The sequence below is a fragment of the Poecilia formosa genome, unplaced genomic scaffold, assembly GCF_000485575.1.
Source record: "Poecilia formosa unplaced genomic scaffold, Poecilia_formosa-5.1.2 Scaffold132, whole genome shotgun sequence".
Classification (NCBI taxonomy): Eukaryota; Metazoa; Chordata; class Actinopteri; order Cyprinodontiformes; family Poeciliidae; genus Poecilia; species Poecilia formosa.
In genome coordinates this window covers 370,615-390,792 of record NW_006800071.1, presented here as the reverse complement: position 1 = coordinate 390,792, position 20,178 = coordinate 370,615, and the positions used below count along the sequence as shown (strand labels likewise).

The following is a 20,178-nucleotide window of genomic DNA, read 5'->3' as shown; positions in this document are numbered from 1 at the left end:
ATTTATTTTCTCCCTCTTCTTGTCCATATAAATAAATTGTGTGGCTGATGATGCATTTTTTGTTAGTACCACTGATGTCACTCATAACGCCAGAACCAAATTAAAATTTTAGTTGTATAATTCACATAATTTATTTATTACACAATGTGTTTATATACTTTTTAAAGTTTTGAACAAATGTATGTATTATTTCTATTAAGGTATTGGTGCAAACAGTGATCATAACTAAGCTAAACTACAACAGTTGGAGGAGGAGAGGATCCGGTCAGTGAGGATCCGGTGACAAACATTTATCGTGTTCCCTTTAGGTGGAACTGGTGGCCTTTGCATCATGGTGATCTCCACTAACCACGCAACATGTCGGCGCTAGGATGTAGTAAATACGAAAAAGCTCTTTCAGTGTGAAGGCATTTATTACGCAACATCACTTTTAGTATTTATCAAACTCCCCTGCTATTTCCTGTCTTCTGTTCCCTCTTTATGTGTACATTTGCAGGCCCTGACATTGCCCACATGAGCATCATTTCTGCACAAGAATGCTTCCTTGATTTTATCTTGTTCTCCGGAATTTCCCTTTATGTGTGGGAGGTTTGGTTTCTGCACCTCCACCATCAGTTTCCTTCTTGTTGTGAAGGCAGCAGCATGTTTGTGGGAGTTTTTCAGCAGGAAGAAGATGCATGTTGAGCAAAATTCAAAATCAAGGTTCTTGAAAAGCTTAAAAAGTCATAAGAGGCATCGTTTTAAAAATTTTCTAGCATATTTCTTCATTTTATTTAGTTTCTCCTGCTGTTTATTCCATGTTCTTCTTTTTTATGTTGACATTTTGACAAAGGAGAAGACAAAGGAGATCTCTTCTATATTTATGATGAATAAAAATTCTGGCTGTACATCCAAACCCTCTTCACATCCTGAACTGAAGAGATGAGAGATGAGAGAAAAAAATGTCCATACTGACTATTGATTTTTCAGCTAAAATCAGAAACAAATGCACAATCCACAGGAGCTCTGAGGCTGAAGAATATAAAAAGACCTGTTTTTTACCCCAGTGATAAAATATTTTTATGTTGGCTGTAGACCTACTGTTTTACCTATTACAGTACGATATTGAAAAGATTTGTTGCTTTTCTTCTTCACACATTCAGAAAAATCTTTTTGAAAATATTTGAAAGTTTTAGTTAATTATAATTATGTCCATCACAGAGCCAAATAAACACAAGCTCTGGGTATTCTGGCACTTAGAGGCTGGTTGAACCTGTTATTCCTCTGTGTTCACAATGTAAATCCACACCACATTCATTACATCTATTATTCTTTTAGCAGCAGAAGCAAACAAACGGTTTTCACCAATTAATGACAATGACTGTCACCTTAAAAAAACAGATGTTGGTCTGTTTTTTCAGACATCTCATCTCTGCTTTCGTGAGTCAGTGGATTCTGTGCAGAAACAGATTGAAATAAATTTGTTTTCCACCTGGAAAACAATGTAAAAATCTGAGACGGGTAACAGATCCACTCATTAAGATTGCATGACAACAGTTTCTGCGTGATTCCACCTCTGATTAACAGACAGTAATGCGGTGCCTCGAGTGATTTAAGAGCAGAACGGATACAGCAAGCTGGGTTGAGCTTCCGTAAAGGAGAGTTACGGCCTATATCAAGTAGAAGAGCTGTAAAGTGTTATTTTAGTCGTTAGACCGGCATTAACATACATTACAAAACAAAAGAAAAAGGACAGCCAGGATTACATTTCCAAGTACGACCACTTGGACACACATGGACTGTCTTACATTACAACGCTGAACATTTCTCACTCGCTCTAAGACATAATATAAATAAATTAGAATATATGTTTCAATGAGGCCCATTTGTCTGGTTAAAAGCACCTTTTTATGTATAAAACATACTTTTCATCAAGTGTGCATTTCTGTATTAAATGTTTATTTTCTATGGGTATGATATAATTTTATGATCTTAAATGTTTTTTTTTTCATTATCTGTAAACAGAAAATTACCATAAACTAACAGAAATAAAGACCTAAAAACATCAGTGTGTGCAGTTAACCTATAAAAAGTGTCTCACTTTGTGAAGCACATTATATTCTAATTTAATTACACTCTAATTTGCTGAGTGTTGCTATACATGCACACTTGTTATCATGGTAATCGTAACCACGGTGTGGTTATGATTTTTTCTTAAGTCTTCAAGGCAGATATGTGCTGATCTTAATGAGTCAGGAAATGGTTACAAGGAAACAGTAATTACATTTGTCCACATCTTCAGTCAGAGCAATAATCAAGTTTATCCTGCACGCATGCGCAGTGAGAGCTAAGCTTGCTATTGGACAGCTGCAGGTCTCCATAGCAACAATAATATGCTTTTTACACCATCTTAACCATAAGGCAAGTATGACTCACCTAAACGTATATAAATATCATAAATTAATTAAAATACCAGAACATTTTAAATAATCATATGACAGTCTTAAAACCATAACTATATGCATGCAATTATTTAGTAATTATTTAGTAATTATTTTTGTATGAGAAACTGCCACTGAACTGAAGGATAAATTAGTTTAGAAATTTTTGAAGTGAGGCAATTTTAATCGAATCAGTTCCTTAACATATATATCCATAGCTGTTTAAATAACAACATGCAGCTTTTTCATGGAATAATCTTGGCAGATTTGAAGAGCTTTATCAGCACAATGAGGCAGAGGAAGCTTTGCTGCGATGGTGAACTTCATCTCTTGCTCTCAGAAAGATGATTAAAAGTCTTTGTCAACAGAAGTTTAATCTTCACTAACATGCAGACTGAAGAGAAAGTCATTACAGCACTATTTATCACAGCAATACGCTTCTAGAAACTGTGCTGACCAAAACATTACAGTGTTATCAAGAGCTGCATTAAAAGCCTTGTATATCACACAGAAAATGACTCTGGCAAAATTAGCTTGTTGTGCAAAAATATAACTAATATCACCTTTTGCTTTGGGTTGCTTTGCTTAAAAAAATAATGACACAATGCAACGTGTCGTGTGTTGTTGTTCATCCGAGGCTGTAATTACTTCACACTTTAATAAAACAAAAACCTTTTCGGGATAGGATGTACTTGTCTGTAAATATGTCCTGTTTTTTTTGTTTTTGTTTTGCTTGTTTTATCTCAAGTGGGAGTTATCTAACATGATGACCAGAAATCTTTATGTAATTTATTTCCTCCATCCCAACAGTTTTTAAAAATGTTTTTTGTTACATGATTTACATGAGTGTGTTTCATTAAAACCTTTGATCCAAAACTGGATTAAAACTCTGATATGAACATGTTTATTTCCTGATTGCTTGGCTTTGCCTGAATATTTACATATTAGAATAATTATTTTTGTTGAACAGTGTACAGATAAAATCTGATCTCTGAACTGAGTTGAAGATTCTCTGAATGTGCAGAACTGTGCCAGAGACTTGAGGTATTTATTTATGTTTTTGTTGGATAAAACTGTTTTCTTTGGTGGCTTTTTCTCTCCCTTTTAGTCCAGCAGCTGAGCATTTTGAGAGGAAAGATTATTTTTATTCCTGTTTGTCAAGCACTTAACTCTGACATATGAATCATTCAGGCATAAATAGACTCCAAACTCAAGAGGCTAACCAAAAAAAGACTTTCCAAAGAATCTGTTTAAATTTATCTCAGGGGCTTGGTCACCAGATATGATGTTGCATTTGATTTGTTAATTACGTGTGAAGCTGCTTGTCATGAATTCAGAGGTGTTTGGTAGTTGCTGTGGTGAAAAATGTTAGAGGTGTAACAGTATAATGCAGCTCACAACGTGAGAATACACAGTATTTGGTTCACAGGAACAGGACAAGTCAAAGTTTTAACAGAATTTTTAGGGAACCTAAAGATGCCTGTTTTGTTTTTTTGTACTGGTTTGTCAAACTGGGGGATACACATCGACACAGTTGGGCACAGATTGTTGCTTTGCAGTTTATAAGGTTCTAATCACAGCCATTGCATAGAGTTAGCATGTTCTCCGTGTGTGTGTGTGTGTGTGTGTGTGTGTGTGTGTGTGTGTGTGTGTGTGTTCTCTCTGGGTACTCTGGCTTCCTCCCTCTCCAAAAACATGACTCTTAGGTTATTGGTCTTTTCTTACCTGTAGGTGTGTGCATGACTGTTTGTGTATAATACGAGCCTCCGCTGAGAAACGTATCAGGCCCCGACACTTAATAACTGGCTGTGTCACTCCTGTCAGCAACATCTGCTGCCAATAAGTCATAATGAATATTGTGACCCACTCTTCTTCAGAATCATTTTAATTCAGACACACTGAGGGGTTTTCCAGCATGAACAACTTTTTTCCAGTCTGTGTTTCTAATTGTTGACTTGTGACTTTAACTGAGGCAAATGAGGTTCAGCTTTAGATGCTGTTTTGGATTTTACTGCAACCCTCTGAATGAGGTTTGTTGTTGGAGTCATTTTATTAGGCCTGTGAAGTTTCATCACTTCTCCATGTTTGTCCCAGAGCCTTAGAAACATTTTTAACCCTTTCTGTATTGATAGATGTTTCACATCTGTGCTAAAAATATCTTTATGTCAAAGTCTGATGTGTTAGTTTGTTGATTGTTTGGGCGACTTCATGATGTCCAAGTTCAGCCCTGTGATTACAAATCAAATCATCTTTTCCTCATTCAGAATGTCTTTAAATGTCTGGTTTTCATTTCAAATGGACAACTGGGTTTTGACTTTGTCTTTTTTCTTCATTCAGGTTCATTCAAGCCGAGTTGCTGCAAAGCCCAGAAGTCTCTGGAGTTCATCCCAATAAACCTGCACACACAGAGGATGAGAGTGACATGCCCCCAGAAAACAGGTACTGTTTAATTAGGACTGGGTGTGCTATCTTCAGAATGTGATTAACAGATACTTCAAGGACAATTCAGCGAGAAAAAATCTGAGGCATTTGATCGCTCGCCTTTTCCATGTCAGCAGGTGCATGTTGGAAAAGCTTCTGTGGTTCTAGTCACACTCTTGTTTCTCTGTGCTCGATTTTCCATCTGTCAGAAATACTCAGAGGACTCAGGCTGGCTGTTTCTAGGCCATAACTCAGGTTGAAAGGTGAGAATTACTTTGGCCTGGAAAAAAAACAGACAAAATACTAATGAAGCCCTTTGCGTTTCAGCGGAGTGAAATAATAGGTTGTCTGTTTTGCGGATGCTCGGCAGCAGGCCGCTGTTGGCCTGGAATTGTCTCTGTGTATTAACTGCTTCCCTTCCATCAGTGAGCGGGCTCCATTTCAACTAAACACAGGATGATTGATGGGAAGACGGGAAGACAAACATGGGGATTAACTGTCATTCTTCCAGAGAGGACCTGAGGGATGAAAGATGAGTTAAGCCAGATCAAATCATCATATCGGCCTAAGACTTTGTTTCTCTGTCAAAGAGGGGAAACAAATGGTAAAACCATATCAAAACTGACCTTGAAGGAGTTGGCTCATTGATTGGTGGACACGCTGATAATTAGCCTCTTTGGGCCCAATTTTCTAGGTAACTCACTGTTCAGCTGAGGTGCTCGGCTAATGTTTGGTGTGAGATCACTCCACTCTTACTGCAGCATCGCTGGCTTTGCTGACCTCACAACGGCACTTAGGAAAAAAGGGCAATGTTGGATAATTTATTATCAGTGTAATGTGAAACTACAAAGTGAATTTTTAAAAAATGTACCGTTTTGTGAAGAGTGAGTCATTTTTGTCACATTTCTCTTCACTTGTTTTGCAAACATATGAAAATGGCTTGATGCTTCTGCAAGCATGGTAAAAATAATTATAATAAAAAGTAAGAGGACCAATTACAGAGCTTTAGGGTGCTAGAAATTACAGCAGCTATAGAAAGGAAGCATATACAGAAAGCATTGTTAGAGAATGTTAAGTTAAGGATGAAATTTGGTTTTGTAAATTCTTATTGGCAGTTGTTGCTGTTAACTTATTTATGACTGATTGTTGGGTTTAGGAGGCAATTATTTTTTCACTAAAGAACCTGGTTGGTTTGCACAGTTTTTCTTTTCATGCCGTTACCTGAGATGTACAACCAGGTAAGAAATGAAACTTCCTGCAGCAACTGTTGAGTTCAGGCTCCAGGTCTTAAATGTTGCTCGGTTTTCTTGTTTAACTAATGTCATTTACTCTATTGTTCAATTTTCTTTTGTAAAGAGAAGCATTTCCTTGAGAAGTGATGTATAATCTACTTAGTGTTGCAAAGCCATTTATTTTCACTTTGTCTATTGATCATCCCGAGAAAAGGGAAATCAGAAAAAATAGCCACATTGTGAGCTCTGAAGAGAATTCATTTGTTTTTCTGTGAATGGATTTTCACAGCTGTAAAATATTTCTGAAAACCATTAGTCTGGGAAAGCTGAGCTGAAAGCATTGTTCAGGAGGATGTTTTGTTGTCAGCACAGATTGCTGTGTGTGAATTATAGCCACTCATTTTGACGGCCACAATCAGTTTCCTCTTTACAAAAGCTCCTCTGTCTTTTCGCTTTTTTAACGCCTCGTTCGGCTGTTGATTAACTGAGAAAAGGATAACAAAAAAGAAAAACTGAAAATCTGTCTCAGGTTGGTTCATTGTGCCTGATGTTCTGTTGCCCCTTCCTGCTGGTTCACTGCTGCTGCTGGAAAAGTTAGGAAAACTCTGTAACATTGGTACAACTAGTGGAAGAAGCAGCGAGTAAAATAGCAAACGCTTCAGTCCTCAGTTGGTCTGCTGTGGTTTTCTTTTATTTTCCTCTGTGGCAACAGTTTAAAAGTTGGATTGGACATTTATCATAGTGTTTATTATTTATCATGAAAAAATTCTTGTGACAAGAATTTTGGGCATTTTAAGGGGACTGCATTAGACTGACATGAGCATGAAGGAGTCTACATGAATGTCTGACTGTTGTCTGTCATTCTTTTAACGTAAACCTGCATTAAAAGTTGCATTAAGAGCGTCAACTTTTAATTAAAAGCGTCATTTACCAAATGACTCTTCATGACAACAGTCATAAACATTCATGAAAACTCCTTCATGTTAATAAGTTATGTCATGTTTATGGAAGTGTCATGTCAGTCTTATGCTTCACATAAACTGCTACCGAATTTAGATTTATTTGTCTTACTAATCTCTGTTAATGAACAGTTTTCTTAATGATAATTTTTATCATAATCACAATAATACTACAAAGTCTATGTCGCCCACCCACATTTTAAAGCCTCACAAAAGGTTTTCTGTCTTTGCTAGTTTACTTTTTTTTTTAAATATGCTAATCTGATTGCCAAAGAACTTCACCAAGTTTATTGGTGAAATAAACTGGACCCGACTCTACAAGCTTTCAATGCTTTTCCATCAACGTGAAAGGAGTTTTTTACTTAAAACAAGCTTCCTTATCTTGCTGAAGTGACTTGTAGTTTTCTCTTGGATACTGCACCAGAAACCACAACAATAAATACTTGGTTTTTGGTGTCTTTCAGTTCAGTTCCTAACTTTAATCAATCACTGGATTGATTCAAGAGCAGCAATCCCAAACCAGTAAAAACTCCCACATCCAGCCCCAGACTCAGACTCTGGGAGTTTTTACTTTTTCTAGTCCATCACATTACCACTTCCAGATCTGAGTCATTTAGGTCTAATCAGTAACTATCTGTGGGAGTTTATCAGCAGCTTGTCACAAAAACATGATTAAATCCCATTTTATGCTTGAATCTGTTAAAATGCTGAACATAACAGTTTGACACACAGAAAGTTGGATTTTACCACCAAAGAGCCGTTTGCTGAAAATTGGGCAAAGAGTAGATGATCGGCTTCAATGCTGTATTTCTTCCCCATACATAACTATCAGAAACTATTAATCTGCTGCTATATGATATTGAATAGTTCTCATGCTGAATCTTTTATCCTCCATTTGTTCATTTCCATACATCTTAGATGCACAATGATCAAAATACAGGTATGGTCAGGGACCGGGCAGAAAATGAGTTTATAAGCCCAACAAAGTCCAAAGATTAGGAGAGACGGTGCCTCTTTGGATTAAAATATAAAGAACAATGAGACAGGGAATGGAGGGGATTAAAACGTCCACACAGTGCTGAATAACAACTATATATCAGTCATGTTCTACCAAGTATATGACAGAAAATCCCAGCAGGATTCAATTGAAGCAAAGCATTTCCTGCCTCTCACTCTTAATCTGTTTTTTAAGTTTGCTTTAACCTTAATGGAGGTCCTTGTAAATTGAATTCATGACCAAAAAACAAATAAACACACACACACATGCACACACACCATGGGCTTTTTCTGATTTTAATTGTCAGCTTCAGTCATTAGTCATTCAAAACAAGACCTGCTCTAAGCACCTTTGTTCCTGCCTGGCTGTCTGTGAAGTGTTTATTTAATTTTGAGGCTGATGTGCAAATTGGAGTGAAGCACTGTGACATTGGCTGTCCTTCTGGTCTAACATGGGACCAATCGACCTCAAAACCAAGCTGTGAATATGTAGGAGAGAGAGGGTAATATATGAGATACAGGTCCAGTCCTGTAATAATGCCATAATGCCATACCTTTATTTCTCTTACCTTTGTTCTCTTTCTGAGAGAGTGAAGTTATGCTATTCAGAAGGTTATATTCATGCTGTTTCTTACCTTTTTTGACTTCAATTTGGAAAGTAGGAAAGTGATACATGAAAAGAATGTCAAGTTGAGCTGAAACAAGTTGATTTAGTCCTAAATGAGACGTATGTGTGTGTATATATATAAATCATTTCATTATCAACCAGCCATGAGCAGGTGCAACTCGAAACATTAGTCCACCTTGTCATGATAGTCCAGAAGATCAGTCCAGGTCCAGTAAAAGCTGGACCTGATAGAGGAGTCATCCACTCCTCTGCAATGGCCTTTCTGAATGCTCACAGCACTAAACTCCACTGGTGAAGAAAAACAAAACCTTGTTGAGGTTTGAGAAATGTAATGTTGATAAGAAGACGAGGATAAAACGAGGGTGGCGTTTTCAGCATGACCCAAAGTTTGTTTCAGATAAAGAAAATAATAACTCCACTAAAATGTAAAGCAATGAAGGTCAAAGTGCAAATAAGCCTCAAGTTTTGAAGACTTGTGTCTCACACCTGAGCAACGTATTCCACAACACTGAAAAGCCATTTTAGGCTTTTTTGCTTAAATAAAATGTAATAAGAGTTTTAATAGATGTTTCCTGCTCCAGTCTGTTTTATTACACAGGACTTTAGTTAATTTAGCGGTTTGTGTTGGTTTCTTTGAATATGGGAATCATTTTGTCTGTAATCTGTATTTGCTGTAAAAGCCATCTGAACCGACTCATTAGAAATATATTTACTGTGAAAAACTGATTCATATTCAATCATATTCTTCCTGCTTGTGCCGACTGTGTTGTGTTGTAATAAAATATGTTTATGATGTGTTATAAACTGTTAAAATTGTGTTTCTTCATAATTTTAATTCAATTTGACTTTAGATTTGAAATTTTCTCTGCTATATTCATGATTTTTTTTCTTTCAAGCCCCTCAGGAGCCTCCTGCATTTTAGTTATCTGTCTCCATATTTTAAATTCAGCGAACTAAAATATATTTTTTCCCTCTTTCCAGATGCTTTGTATGACATTATCACTGTCGGTGCTCCAGCAGCCCACTTCCAGGGCTTTAAGTGTGGAGGCCTGCAGCGTCTCCTGAGCAGATATGAAGCAGAGAAGAAGAGGTAAAAAAAACAAACATTTCCCTTAAGGAGGGATGTATTTAAGGAAAGTGTGGGTGAATTAATTGAAGCAGCATTCTGATGAAAAAGGTTTTTATTAAGAACTAGATTTTAACTTCTTAATTAAAACCGACAGGAAATTTGTTTCTGCCCCATGGACTTGATTTGTGAGGTCTGAGCCAGTAACTTAGCTCCAATTCTTGTTGAAATTAGACTTGAGCTCTGCAGGATTTGACAGGTTAATTTGACCGGAGGCAACAGGCTTGATGGAAAAGGTTTGGAGAGTTAGAATGTCCCTCCACCTGCTCTTTTCCCAGGCAAGCATTTTTCAGCTTTATCAACCGTGTTAGCTTCTCATCGAAGAGCCACAGATCATGAAGGTCAGCGGACAGCATGGACTCACTGCTGGTTGCCAGAAAAAAATGAGTTCATGAAGAGAAATTGTGTTGTAATTATTGGAGAAACATGACAGAAGTTCACAGTAACAGCTACTTATTCAGCAAGACAGATTTTGACACGTTTTCTTCAAGCAATCCATACAATTTTTGTTTCACGTTTCTTCCTTTTAAGATTAAAAATCTATTTTGTAAAAGAATCCTGGCCAAAACTGGCAGCGGCACTCAGAGGTTACAGCACATCCACAACAAATCAGAAAAAAGTTACTGTCATAAATAAATAAATTAAAAGATTCCCCAGTTAAAACATTTACGCACAGATGATTCCTTCTCAAAGTCAGTAAGAAGAACCGTAAAAACATTTAGAGAGACTTTTAGATTCATGGATTTTCTTCGACTGGTTCCAAGAAGACAGAGCAGAAAACTAAAGATTTCTTTCCAAGTTCAATTCGGACCTTCGGCACTGAAAGTAAAAATAAGTGCTGATAAAACATAAAAGCATGAGGTATCACCGATTTCTTTTTTTTTTCCACTTCAAATGTCAAGCCCAATATTAGTGAGGAATAAATCCATTGACAGCTGGATTGTTAAATCATGAATTCATTTTATTCTAACTACTTTCTTTCAGATCATTAGTGATTCATGATCAGAACGGAGCTTACGTTACACCGTAGCTTTGTCTGTTTGAGCTCTGCAGTAAAATAACTTTCTGCTATGATTTGTATTTGACTTGATTGAAAAGTAAAAGGCTGTTGGCATTGATCCAGCTGTCTGAATGTGGTGAAAACGTTTCAGTGGCTGTGAAGATGGGCTAAAGTTCAACATCTTTGCCTGAACCAGGTTGATGCTGTAGTGATGCTGGAAAAGGAGTCCCGACTCACTGAAGGAAACATCCAGATACTCATCTCTTCAAGTTACCACTTAAACCGTAGAGCTTCCAAACTTTGTGTTTTTTCTGACAAATGTAATCTTTCTGCACAGATCCCAGGAGGGTCGAGTGAATCCTGCATGAACTTTTTTTAGTTTTATTTTTTCTTGTAAATACAGGAGATTTTTGTGGAATTGGAAACATTCTTTTTTTGTCTGTAACCTACAATGACCCTAACACTCTGCCGTACCCAATAACTATGGCACCAGTGTCTTTGTTGATTTTTTAATTATTTATCTTGTTTTTCTCTATTTTCTAATATGATATTTTGCTGCTGCAGTAAAAGCTGAATTTATTTTAAAAATATAAACACATCTCCACCAGATCTGTCAATAAATGTGGATGATGCCGTATGGAAAACGGCTACTTAACGATTCGTTCACTGACCAAAACAGAAAAAAAAGATTTTTCGTTGTCAGATCATTGCTGTCAGCAAACGACTGAGAGCTGAATGTTTTGTTTTTTTCTTATTCCCTCTGAGAGCAACACTGACAGCTTCACAAAGACTGTTATGAGGCCATTTTTGTAGTAACAGTGTTATGAGTGAAATTGCTCTCTTGTGTAGCCTGGCCTGCGCTGCGAAACCTCAGATCAGTGAGATGCTGCAGATTTTTGCTTTATTTGTTCAGAGGTTGGAGGTTGGAGCTGCATGTCAGTATGTGGCCACTTGACTGATGCCTAAAGAAGCAAAAGGTGATTTTTTTTTCTCTCCATCATTGCTCCCCATAGAGTGCAAAGTCATTACAGACCATGCCAGACCTAATTAGTTACAGAGTTTGCAGCACCAGAACGAGTGGGAAAGAAAAGATGAAGAGGGGTGAAGTGTGGGCATGAAATGGAAAAAACTGATGGGAAAATAGTTTGGGGCTTTTGCAGATTAAAAAATAAAGAAGTGAATTTGCTGAAGATGGCCAGTTCTGTCTGCCTGCATGAACAGTGATAAGGTTAGCATATTTCTGAGAAACCACTGAAGTGAAATCATTTACTTTGCGTAAGAGATTAGGCTTCAGAGGTAACTTCCCAGGGAGATGGGGCTTTTTGTTTCGTATTTGATTTAGCTAATGACTCACTGTAGCTCAAATTTTCCAATTTTCCACTTGGCTAACTGGCTGCGACCTGCGCCGTGCAATGTGCAGTTCATGTTTGACCTGGAATGTGGTCAGAAACAGGAGTGGACCCAGGCTCTACATTTTAAAGAAACCACTCTGTGTGTCACTGCAGAGCGGTCTGGAGATTTCCATCTGAGATTCCCTGAAGATTCAGCACAAGTTGAGCCTGCTTTACCAAAAATATACATTTCCAGGATAATTAAACTTCACCCAGCCTACCCCCTCGTTTTGAAGATACACTCTTTTCTAATTATGTTTGATTAAAAAATGAACAATTGGTGAGATGTGAGACTCGGCTGTTCGATATGATATTAAATCATGAAATAGAAGATGGGAAGGGACTGGAAAAAAGGAAAACCTGAGCACAGATGTGTTACCAGGATGGTAATAAAAGAGCCATTCATCTTTGTTCTGTGGACAGGAGAAGAGGGGACAATGGGATCTTTCTGGAGCCATTAACAACCTGCGCCGGCCAAACTTGGCAATAGAACGAGAGTGTAATATGTTCCACCTCTGACCGCTGTATTCCTCAATTTTAAAAAGAAAAACTGCACATTTTTCTTTTTATCTTTCTTCAGTGCATGCATTACTCCCTAAATGCTTGTTTGAAATGCAAGAGGATTTTTATCTTTTTCTTCCTTAATCAAACTATAAACTTTAGGATTCTCAGAGATGGTCTCAGTTTTCCAGTAAGATCCTCCACAGAATAATGAATGATGATCTAATAGCTGCGCTCTCCTTGCCCTGCTGCAGGCCGACAATGAAGACAGTTTTACTCAAAATTCAACCGCACAAACCATTTCTAGCTTAATATTGGGGCAGGTAAGTGTGTTTCAGATAAACCGGATGAAAAATCCTTAATAATCAGCTGTCACTTCCCAACTTGCCATCTCAAATGACATCAAATGATACTTCCTATCTTATTTCAAAATAAAAGATTCAAACATTGCTGCAGATTGAAACTTAAAGCCTTTATCTTCATATGTAAGGCTCATGAAAGGCTAAAGCTTTCATAATATGCTGATTTTTGTTTTAGAAAAATAGCACAATACATTTACAGTATTTTGTGCAGCTGTGTTGAATACTTACTGATTGTGGTTTTCTCACATTACTGAACTTAGACATATTTAGAAAATTTAACAAAGCAGCAAACTATTGTGTTGCTGAATCAAAAAATAAGAGATGAAAGTAAAATATGTGAAACACTAAATCCTCCACGAACAGAGACGTTCATACAAAGTTCTGTCAGTGAGGAGGAGCGCAGAATTTTATCATCTTCCTAGAACATCAGTAATTAGTTTTGGCTGAAAGCTTAACGCTTCTCCACCAACGAGAGCCATTAAGGTGGAACTTCAGGAGCTTTTTGAATGTTCATATTTCTATTCAGAACTGGACAAAATGCCTTTTTCAACCCACACTGGACTGTTGGACCATTTCTGTTTCCTGCTGTTCTGGGATCCACCCGCCATCTTTAATTCTGTATCCAGCTCTGATTAAGGAGGACCAGCGACGCCCTCTGCTGGATGGCAGCAGCACTACGATATTGAAAGGGCTTAGCTAGTGTTTCCCAAACTTTTTTCACGCTGAGCAAACTTAACCCATTTAGCAAACACTCAGACATAAATTATTATTTTATTTTAGATGTTGGGGATGTAATAATGTTATAGAATTAAAAGTTCTGCAACCCACCCTGAGAAACTGAGAATTATTCCTGCAGACATCAATTCTTCTGATCATATAAGTTTTCCCGACGTTGTTTTCTTTCCACCAGCTTTTTCTTCAGCTTTTCTTGAGTGACTTGGGCTTAAGTCATTTATCCATTATTATTTTTAAACACAATCCTTTGGTAAGCTAAGTGTAGAAATTGCACTTTGAGTTCACGTCACATCAAATAAATGGACGTTTGCATTGAGTGCCATGGTCCAGGGCCACAGTTTAAAAAAGACCCGTCTAATCAGACGTTATTAGTTAATCTGTTGGAACTAATTTGAATCTTACAAACCATTAATCAACAATTAACCATTAGTTGATTATTGGTTTGCAACCCTACCTATGATCCAATAGATTTTCTTAAAGATGTATTTTAGGAAAATTATTGTTTTTTCAACCTGGACTTGCTGCACATCTACTTAAGATGTGCAGTAGGTCATCTGTAGGACATTTCTGTTTGAAATGTGTCCTCCTTTACAGATAGAGAGGAAGGAGGCTTTGTTGGTTCGCCAGGCATCTGTGTCAAGCAGCAAAGCCAGATGTCGCATTTCTGGGGCAAGGAGAGTGGTCGAAACCACACAGCCCTAACTTAACACAGTCTCCTGGGGCTGATTTCAGATTTAGTGTGACGAGCAGCATGTTGTCCAACAAAATAACTTTCTCCCAGGATTCTCTGTCTGTGAGGAAAAAAGGGCCAGGCCGTTGGCAGCGGCTGGGACCTCAAGTTGATGGACAGCAGCTTGTAGTTCATGGCCTGCTCTTGAGTCAACCACATCCAGGCGCCGGCGACTGAAGGAGAAGGTAGCTGGCAGAAGCCCTGAGGCTTCTCTGGTCACAGATCATGGTTTGTCTTTTTCTGCATCATTGAGGACAGCTTTGGCTTTTTTTCTAACGGATGGCGATGAGATCAGAGATTCAGGAACTAACGAGGGTTGACAGTTAGACTGATTTGGACGGAGATCAGATCCTTGGGGTTGCATCTGAAGGTAGCCGTGTGTTTTTACCTCCTGGAAGTGGGCTGGTATATATATAAACCCTGATTAAAGTGAGCTATTAAAAAAAATGGCAGAGAAGACTTTGACCGTCATGTAAAAGGTTGCAGGGAATTCTGCTGACGTAGCTGCATTTTAATTCCTGCTAGCTATCAGCAGGAGGCTGCTGGCTTTTCATTAATTTCCTCTCCACTATTAATTAACCATGTGCCATGTATACTTGCTTAATTAGGCCACTGGGCCCAGTGCTTTGCTCTCTCTTAGTACTATTTCTAGACAAACCTACTGATCAGTGTGGTTAAACTGAGGATGAAATCCACTTTGGAGGGGCCAGTTTCCCCAGTTTAATCTGTACCAACTGCCTCCTGCACTGAAGTTAAACTGATGAAGTGTCGTTCTACACTCGTTTATTTTTCTAATGTTGTTTTTGAAGCTGTAAAGGATGTTGGAGCTTTTTTAAATGAACAAACAGGAAACCATAAAGACCTTTGGAAAGCCAGAAGATGTCATCAATTATGAAAAGGAGTGATGGATTCCTAGAGATCGTCTCCTTAACTACACTGAGTTAATAAGCACATATTTTCCAGTTAATATAATCAAGATACTGGGATTACATTCATATCAGGATGTTCTAAAAGGGTCAATTGTGCAAGAATGTAAAACCCACAAAAAACTGTAAAATTTTTTCTTAAAATGAAAAAATATTGAACATATTTTCCACAGTGATTACGTCCTTGTCATTTTTGTGTATTTATTTTGAAGTTCTTCTGTGTTTATTAGTCTGTTCCCCTGAGTCTCTGCCTTCCCTGTTAGATCCCAGCTGTGTCTCGTTTCTTTGATTACCCTCCCAGTGTATTTAGTCCCACCTGTTGTCTCTGTCTCTTGTCGGATCCTCGTCGTGTACGTAGGAAGTCAGTTGTTGTGTCTCACGTTCTGCTCTCCAGTCGAACTGTTAAGTCCTGGTTAGCGTCAGCTCTCGTTTTCAGTCCTCCGCTATCAGTTGCTACCGGTAATTAGCTGTGCGCTAAACTCTCTGCTGTGCCGCCTGTGTTGGACTGCTTAGAGCTTTTCATCATTAAATCATCATCATTTCCTTCACGACCTGGGTCTCTGCGTTCATTCCTCACCACCTCACACAAACCACAATTCATGACAGTCCTTGCTTTTGTGATTTTCATTGAAATTACAGATTTTGCTACGTACTTCAGAAATATTTGCAATTTTGCAATATTTGCACTTATGTATGACGTTAAATGTGACTTTTTTTTCTCTCTTCACATCAATTAGACAGTAATTTGATATCAAGTCAGGTTGGGGCAGCAGTGTAGTAGAAATGACAAATACTGCCCCCTGCAGGTGGGAGCCCTATATTTTTCTCAGTTTTTGAAGAAAATTTTTGATAAACTCACAATTATGAATTAACATGAACTGTTTATTTTGAAAAACTGGAGGTACTGATTGATGTAATTTAGCAGTAAAGAGATCAAAAATAGCTTTGATTTGTTTGATAAAATAATATTTAAGCAAACTGCTGTTACCTTGATGGTTCTGCTTTCCTCTGGAGTCTGGAGGGCCACATCAGAAACTATGGCGGGCTGGATTTGGCCCCCGGGCCTCGAGTTTGTGTGAGGTAGCACATCCTTCAGTGCCGCTGATGTTGGATTCTCTACAACATGTTCTCTACATGGCTGTGTCTGCCTCCTGCTTCTGTTTGGTTCCTTTGTCAATACAAATCATGACAGATCGGTCACAAATTTGAGTCTCTAGAGGTTTTTATTAAAAATCTAAACTAATAACTCTTTGAGGTCTCGTTCATGTAGCAACCAGACAAGTTGTTGACTAGATAAATGATTTGTATTCATGTTACAAAGTCTAATTACGTTAACATTTCCAAAGTCATTGTGAACAGAGGCAGGAGTAAATAAAAATGAAACAAAAACATCTCTTGTTTCTAATCTTTGAATAATTTCAATGTCATTTTCATTTTTGTAACAACTAACAAATAAAGGTGATCATTTAACATTAAGACGAGTCAAGCAAGCATCAATATTGTTTTCTTGGAAAATTGTCCTCCCTCTTAGCTCGGCGGTACCAGGATCTAATATTTCTCAGCAGTCCAATCGTCTCTCTGTCACATCTTCAATAAAACATAAATATTTACCTCTTACATAAGCAATAATTACTGCAGGGTTATTGTATCTGGATTATATTGCAGCTTTCTGTCTTGGCACGGTGTTTAAAAACGTGACACACAGAACAGAAGCCTTTAAATATGCTGGAGATGGAAACATACCCAGGGCTTCAAATGAAATGTGCAACCCCCCTGGCCTCTTATCAAATTTGCATTCACAGATTTATGCTGTTTTGCCTTCGCTCACTTTGCAATCTTTGTTGACCTGTTTGGACTTACAACAACCCTGATGAGGCAATTAAATTTCCCTGCCAAAGCCAGCCTTGGAAGGGATCAATTCTGTCCTTTTAGCATCAGGTGGCAGGTTCTCGCATTCATTACCGTCTGCATATGTTTCCTAATGGGATTGGATTTGTACTTATGAATCAACAGTGCTGTTATTGAATCGGAGTACAGCAACTGCTCTCTCCTTTGCTTCTTTTTGAAGCTTTTTTTCTCCTGTGGAAGATCGTTTATGGTCTTTTATCAGTGTAAACACACAAGGGATGAAGCAAAGTAAAATGGATTTTACTGTTCTTTACATTTTTGAAGGTGTCTTTGGTGGAAATCAATCGCTTTAAGGTATGGGTAAATTAGAAGTGGTCTTGTAGAAAAGATGGTCTTCTGTGTCAGTGACCGCACCATGTTTTACTTTCACTCAATAATTGCTTTGATTACCTTCAACTTTCTGGGTGGTCGTTCTCCAGGGGCCTCATTAGGCAAAACGACAAGGCCAGAATTTTAAAATTAGCTTACCGAAGACGTATTTCATGGCCAACATTCACTTTGACCTTGAAAATTTTGATGCATATCAACGCACACGGTAAGGCTGTTCCTCAAAAGGCAGATTCACATGCAAAATGTTTAGCTCCAACTTTAGGATCCAGGTTTAGATCTGACTCTGGGTTCTGACCTACATAAAGCCTGGAGGAGTTGACTTTAGCCGAGCCTGGGGGCGAGGTTACAAATGGCTGCACCGCTCTACATCACATCAGACAAAAAGAAGTAAGAGAAAACTCATTGAAAGCCACAGGAACGTGAGCAGAGGAGGATGTTTGATTAGCCTGGAAAGGGATTCGTTATTTATAGAATGCAAATGAGCTGGCATTGGACTGCAGGTCCAACTTTGACAGTTTAGGCTGTGAAGCTGTTCCTCTAAACTGATGATAAAATGCATCCAGAAAAAAAAACTTTGCTGTGACGTTTACATGAGTCCAACACACTGAGCAGCTCCAGATATCATTTGTTTATGCTTCGAATCTTATGACTGGATTACTCTCTGTTTCATGGATAAACACTGACTCCTGTCATGCAGAATACTCACTGATTCTGGACAAATGTCTGACTGCAAATCTAACATATCACAGTTTGGTTTGTGAAACAAAAACTTTTTAAAAAAAATGCAGAATTAAATTATGGCTTTCACATTTAAGTGAAGATATTTATGTTATTGGTAATGAAATTTTGAGTTTCATTATTATTGTATTGAATTGTAGTGTAGGATTTGATTTGAGCTAAATCTGCTACCTATTGGATGGAATAAACTCAAATAAATCAATATGGGTGAATTGATTTCTTTTAGGTATTGGAAACCTTAAATGTCAGTTTAAAAGTAAAATTCTGTATTTTCATTCTCAGATGCTGACCTTTGACTCCAAATTCTTATTCACACCTGCTTGGTTGCAGATATCCTCTGCTCATCCTGTAAAATGTTTTCCACTTCTCTCTGATTTAATTCCTCTCACACATATAACTACTGTTCCTGATTCAACCTGGTCCTTCTGCTCAACAACCTACATTTTTAGTTCAAGAACAAAGACCCCTATTTCTCAGCAAATGAGTTTATAAGTGGCGATTCTAGCACTTAAACACTATGAGTGTATATATAGACATTATATATCCCTTTTACTGATAAGAGTTTGTGTTGTCTACAAAGGGTAACCTTGATATTTTTATATCTTGAACTTGTATGCAAATAGTATTTCTAGTGTTAATGTTAAAATTGGTGTTTGGAGTAATACGTTTTTGGTTTTGTTTTGAGCTGCTTTGAACCGTAGCACAACCAAATGTGAAACTCAAAGCAATTTACTGTGTAATTTCACAGCTCTACTGTGCATTTCTTTCACCTACAGACATCTTCTAACCACAGTCATGCCTGGAAGAGAAATAGAAAAACTCAGAGAAAAGTCGGCCTGAATAATTGTTGAAAAAAGAAAATCTCTTGCATGACAAATTATTCTGTTCCTTCATTTGTCTCACTTGGAATGGAGGAAATATTTAAATGTTTTTACAAGTTTTGAGTGCTCACTGCGTGTTGCAAGCCAACATAGGAGCAAGAAATGTAAAGTTAAATAATTACGACACTGTAATTGTATTTTTCCAAGAGACAAAAGGGATTAAGGGAGAACTCAAAGCAATTTTAAATCATTCTTTCCACTGTCTGCAAAACAGTCTAGCAAATGGGGACATTCAAAACAACTACCAACATTCCTGATCTCCAAAAACCCGAAATTGTGATCATAGGACCTTCAGCAGGCTCATGCTAATTTTAGTATGAAAGTGGATCCCTGTAAAACCAGAAACAGACTATTCTCTAAAAGTGTTGTGGTTTGGGATGATATGTTGCCGCAGGATCTGCCTAACTTACCACCGTAGAATCCACCATGAATATATCATGTATCAGAAGGATCTGAAGGGTGAAAAATAAAACTAAATAAATAAAGCTGAACTTAACTGAACACTGCGATATGACGGTTATCCAAAACATACCAGTTAATCCATCAAACACTGGTTGAGCATTGGGAAATGGAGTCAAAACCCAGATACTGATCCCACTGTGATGCTGCCGGGTTGAAACAGGCTGGAAATAATGATAATATAAAGAAAAGCCATGTCACAGCTAAAGAGTGTGGAGTGGGAGAAACTGTCTTTAGAAAAATATCAGACTGGCAGATGGCAAAATTAAGTGCCTCACTTAAGCTTGTTGTTATTATTACTGGTATTTATTATTAATATGCAAATAATGCACAGCTTCCCACTTATTGCAAAAATAGCACCTATTTCACAATATCAAATAAGAACTAACTATAGAACACTATAACCAAAGAAAATTATTAGTTATTTTAGCCTGT

At 37.6% G+C, this 20,178-nt stretch overlaps 1 protein-coding gene across 1 annotated transcript in view; it reads left to right on the top strand.

Moving 5' to 3' along the window:
- inpp4b (inositol polyphosphate-4-phosphatase type II B) overlaps nucleotides 1–20,178 on the top strand; it is a 199,620-nt gene that overhangs the window by 136,323 nt on the left and 43,119 nt on the right. Inside the window, exons 10-11 of the mRNA XM_007561971.2 lie at nucleotides 4,758–4,859; nucleotides 9,638–9,746. Of these exons, the coding sequence (XP_007562033.1) occupies nucleotides 4,758–4,859; nucleotides 9,638–9,746 (211 nt within the window). The remainder of the gene's footprint in view (nucleotides 1–4,757; nucleotides 4,860–9,637; nucleotides 9,747–20,178) is intronic.